Source organism: Arachis duranensis, chromosome 1 (assembly GCF_000817695.3).
Source record: "Arachis duranensis cultivar V14167 chromosome 1, aradu.V14167.gnm2.J7QH, whole genome shotgun sequence".
NCBI lineage: Eukaryota > Viridiplantae > Streptophyta > Magnoliopsida > Fabales > Fabaceae > Arachis > Arachis duranensis.
The window spans coordinates 12,278,041-12,283,043 of NC_029772.3; the positions used below are offsets into that span (position 1 = coordinate 12,278,041).

At 30.3% G+C, this 5,003-nt stretch overlaps 1 protein-coding gene across 1 annotated transcript; it reads right to left on the bottom strand.

The window, feature by feature from the left end:
* Positions 1 to 1,574: 1,574 nt before the first annotated feature.
* On the bottom strand, positions 1,575 to 2,843 carry LOC127747606 (aspartic proteinase CDR1-like). The gene has a single exon (XM_052261672.1). The coding sequence runs from the start codon at positions 2,841 to 2,843 to the stop codon at positions 1,575 to 1,577; it is 1,269 nt and encodes a 422-aa protein (XP_052117632.1).
* Positions 2,844 to 5,003: the final 2,160 nt, after the last annotated feature.

A 5,003-nucleotide genomic window follows, 5' to 3' on the forward strand; every position in this document is an offset into this window, starting at 1 on the left:
GATATCTATTGATTTACTAAAAATTGACAAAATACTACTCATATGCAATGCAATTGTTTTTATATAAAATTGTTAGTTAAAAATTATTAAATAATTTGACATAAATTTAATATATTTTACTAAATTTTATCTATTAAACTTTGACTATCAATTTCACGTAAAAATAATTGGAGGTGCGTATTTATCCCATATATTACGCACATATTTGCTCTCATCTATTACTCTTAAATACACTTATTTTTAACTCTTTTCTCTAGTTGACTGAATCATAACAACTATTGATTGTTAATGTATATGTACTATCTGCGGAAAATATCTATTCAATCTATATTTTTGTTAGTATTATTTGAGTTTATTTTTATTAATTTATTTAATTTATATAAAAATAATTAAAAATTTAATTCGTCTTTATAAGTATCTTAATTTTTTAAATTTTTTTTATCTTTTCAATATTTTTAAAAAGTAACATATATTTAAATTCTTACTTATTTAAGTATTAGGAAAACAATTAGAAGAATGAATTAATTAAGTTTCTAATTAATTAATATTATTCATATTTTATTATTTTATATAAATATTTTTTAATAATAATTATTAAAAAGATATAAATTTATATTACATATTTATATATGATTAATAAAGATTAATAAGTTATAATATAATGGTATAATTACAAATAAAATAAACACATGTATTATTATATAGTACTACATATATATATTATTACTATATTTTTTGTATTACTATTAATCTTTTTAATATTAAATCCACACGGTGAAAAGTGACACATATATGTAAATTAAGGCTTATTTCGAAAATTCTAGTATTATATGAATATATATGTAATAAATTATTCAGGATTATAAATATACAAAGGTAAAATATTGGATATATTTATTTGATACTATTATAACCTTTTTTTGCCTTTTTTTTCTTTTCTTAAGTAAGAATTGTAATACTATTTAATACTTTTTTACAACTCACGATATTCGTTAGATTAAATACGCAATGGTTAAATTATAATGATTTCATGTTATGTTATTATTTGTAATATTTATTAGATTAAATATATCTTCGTATATATATAACACTTAATAACTTCATATAAAATAAAAGAATTTTGTTAGAAAATCAACTAAAAGTGAAACTACATACCTCCGTTCAATTAACTAGTTAAAAAATAAATCCGTTATAAATAGAATAATTATTACCCTAATTATTTAAATTTTAAATTAAAAAATAAGAAAAAGAAATTAACTTATTTAACTTATATTGTAGTTGTAGAAGCTCTTTACACTGAATAATAAAAACTACTACAGCATGAGAAGTAATTATGAGGAGGAAGAGAATTGTGCATTCGAATTCTGTCTTCACCATTACCATTGAAAAAATTATAATGCATCTGAATAAATAAAATAGGATTATTACCACGGTGTCATGCATGTATTCTTGAATAATCATTAAGACTTAACTAAGATGAATAATATATATAGCAGATGGATTATTCGATATACATGAAGTTGTTAAAAAATATAAAGGATACGTATTATATATGTATAGGCATGGATCGGAACTTAATTGGCTTTGGTACAATCGGTAGGCTTAAAAGTGACAGCGCGAGCATCTAGATCATATCCCACTAAGAAGTTGGTCTGAGCAATGTTCCCAAAAACAGATACTCGTTGTGTTGGCAAAACTGCCAAGCACACCACACCATCTGCAACCTCTACGAAGGTATTCACTGGGCGTAGCACCACTCGAGCCCCCTTGAAATCTGCAGTCACATTCGGAAATTCACTCTCCCCCTCAACCCTGTAACAAAGGCTGAATGTACTGGTAGGGTCAGTCGTCTTGGGAACCCTTATGGCTTCTTCCAAAGCCGAAACCAATCGAAGAAGTGTCTCTTGTGGTAGGAATGTGACCGTTGTGCCAGAATCAATGACGATATTCCCCCCTCCTCCTCGAATTACACCGTTTGATGACGGGAGTGGGATTGTCTTGCTGCCAACGCTGAGGGATTCAAGAGAGAGAAAGTAGAAGGCGTCGAAGGCAGGATCACTCTGAATAGGAGTTGAGACACCAGAAAGAAGGGCATCGGAACCGAAGCTTATCCTGGTGGTGGATTTAGAAGAATATGGTGCTAGACAATAGGAGAATTTTCTCCCAGACTCACCTAACTGAGAAACCAAGGAAAGTTTGCCAGCACCAAGCCCTATGATGCCGCTCGCTGTGCTCGGAAAAGTCCCCGTGCTTAGATGTGAACATCCGAATATATTGTTGCGAATCACTGTTCCGCCGATGGTAATACTTTCAGTGGATAGCGTTCCCTGGGTCCGGGAATTGTCGGCATATCCATAAAGATACTCACATGTGCTGTTGTTTCGGTCACAGCCTGAGCTTATGGATTGTAGATCGAAACACACGTCAGCCTTGCATGAGATGGTCTTGTAAGAGGACGAACGGCGGGGATCGTAGATGGGGAAGTTTTGCTTGTAGCATTGTGTGCATGGCAGGCACTGAGTCCATGTTAGATCACTCCCAGTGTCTGCTATTGCCACAAACTCCACCGGCGGAGTTCCAATGGATATCCGCATCAGATACTCTATACCGCCCGGACTCAGCGGGGCCTCTAGTTTGTTCTCGAAATGGTTCACTCGCTTCCGTGATCGCTCGATTGCATCCTGCAAATGCTCGTACTGGCTTCTTGATGGGTTGTAAAACGGGGACGCGGGAGAATGCCGGGGAATCAGTTCCGTGCTGAACCCATCAACATTCATTCCCAACACCACCAACACCGCCGTTACAACAACTACTGCATTTTGAACTCTGCTGCTGCCGCCCATTTTTTAAGATTCAGTAGTGTAGTGTTTGATGAGAACCAATTACCATTCTTCAATTTATAATGACGAGATCGATCTAAGTCAATTACCTGGTCACAGCTAGCTACCTAGAGATCGATAGGATCATTTTAATTTGGTAACACTATTGTTTCTTTAGTTTTTTTGTGTATTCTTATTTCTTAATATATATCATTCCTTTTTATGCTACTTTGTATCTTTTAGTTCTTAATTAGTCTAAGCACGTAGTTATTATTCACGTATATGTTGTGTAATATAATATAAATATAAATGTCTACAAAAATCGAATATTGTTCAATTTGTACATGTTATTATTGTTTGTGATTTCATACTTACATTGACTCATCTAAATTGTATGTGATATTTTATTATTATTACTACTTATGGTATGTTTATAGGACAAAACAAAATTGAAATTGATTTCATTTTAAAATCAATTAATTACTTTGTTTGGATGGATGGATACAAAATATAAATTGAATTAATTGATTTGTAAATCTCATGAATTTAAATTATAGCCAGACTCAAATCCCTTCAAATTTGTTATCTATCTATTATGAAATATTAAAATCGGGGCTTTTTTTATTAAAATTATAGCTGACATGAAATAATATTTTTAAAGGTATCTTTTGATTTATTTTATTTGATTTATTTAATGCATTATTTATTTATTTTATTTGATTAAGATTAGTATCAAATTATTTAATATCTTTTTGTGACTATTTAATATTTTATGTGATCATATTAATTATAACTAATCAATTATATTAATTATTTAATTTGAGTAATTATAGTAATTATAATTAATTATTTATATTAATTTTTTATCATATTTCTCTAAGGCGGAACGCTCCCTACCGATTTATTTTTACATCCTACGGTTTTAGCAGATTACTTAGTCCCGTTCATCTTCGGCGCAAAAATGCTCGATCAGTGAATTATTACGCACTCTTTTAAGGGTGGCTGCTTTTTAGGTAAATTTTCTGGCTGTCTCTACATCCCTAACTGACCGACCTTGATCCTTATTATTTTGATGTCATATTTAGTATTCAGAGTTTGCCTCGATTTAATACCGTTCTCACGGTCCGCACTATAAAGTAATTATATACAAATAGTACTCTTACATAAAAATTGCTATATTATATTTTACTTAAATCTGTAATTAAAATGTTTGCTAACTTTAGGATTGTAATGCTTTACAAGGACTTTCACCATCGTCTAAATAAAAATATTGGATAAATCGCTATATTGGCACTTAAGTAAGAACCCACACCTAAGTATATTTAGACCTGATGTCTAAGTCCACTCGAAAAAGCTCTGATCCATCATATCATGATATTTGTATAAAAAATACAAAAACAAATATAATAGAAAGAAAATCCTTTTATTACCAGTAATCCAGTATTGTATTTAAGTACCTTTTTAATAAAATAAAATAAAAACTAATAATTAGATATATAAATATTTTTGTCGCTCGGCGTCCATAAGGCTTTTGGGACCCATGGATATGCAAAAGTCCCACGTGTAGTATAATTATATCTTGTGAAAAAAATAAAATAAAATCAATTTATGCCATATTTTTGTCAAACTCATGAATTCATATATCTTTCTCTATATACATTATCATCTATCTATTCCTTTTGTAGCTATTGACACCTCGGCCAAATTCATCCTAAAATTTGCATTTGCAAAACAAGGTGAAAATACGCATCATAGATGCATTTATGAAATATTGAAATAAAGAGAATAACAAGATACCAAAACAGACTACTTTTATCTAAAGTCCAAAAAAAAAAACAAATAAATAAATAAAAGTAGGTAAGAAGAATATATTTATCCGATGAGTTGTAAATAAAACTTGATATTGTGTATTATACGTCTTTCAGATAGACATGCATGCATGGCTATCTTTTGCAACTAATAATTTGCCATTCTCGTGAAGGTGAAAGCAAAAGTAACTAACTAACTAACTGAGCGCAATGAAGACTTAAATTAAAATATATAGGAGATTGATTGATTGATTATCCGATAAATAAGTTGAAGATAAGAATGATATATAGGTCCGGAATTATTTGCATCTTTGCCATAGCTGCTATGTAAGTTAACTGGCTAGCTTAGCTACTCAGTGGTGTTTGGTACAATCGG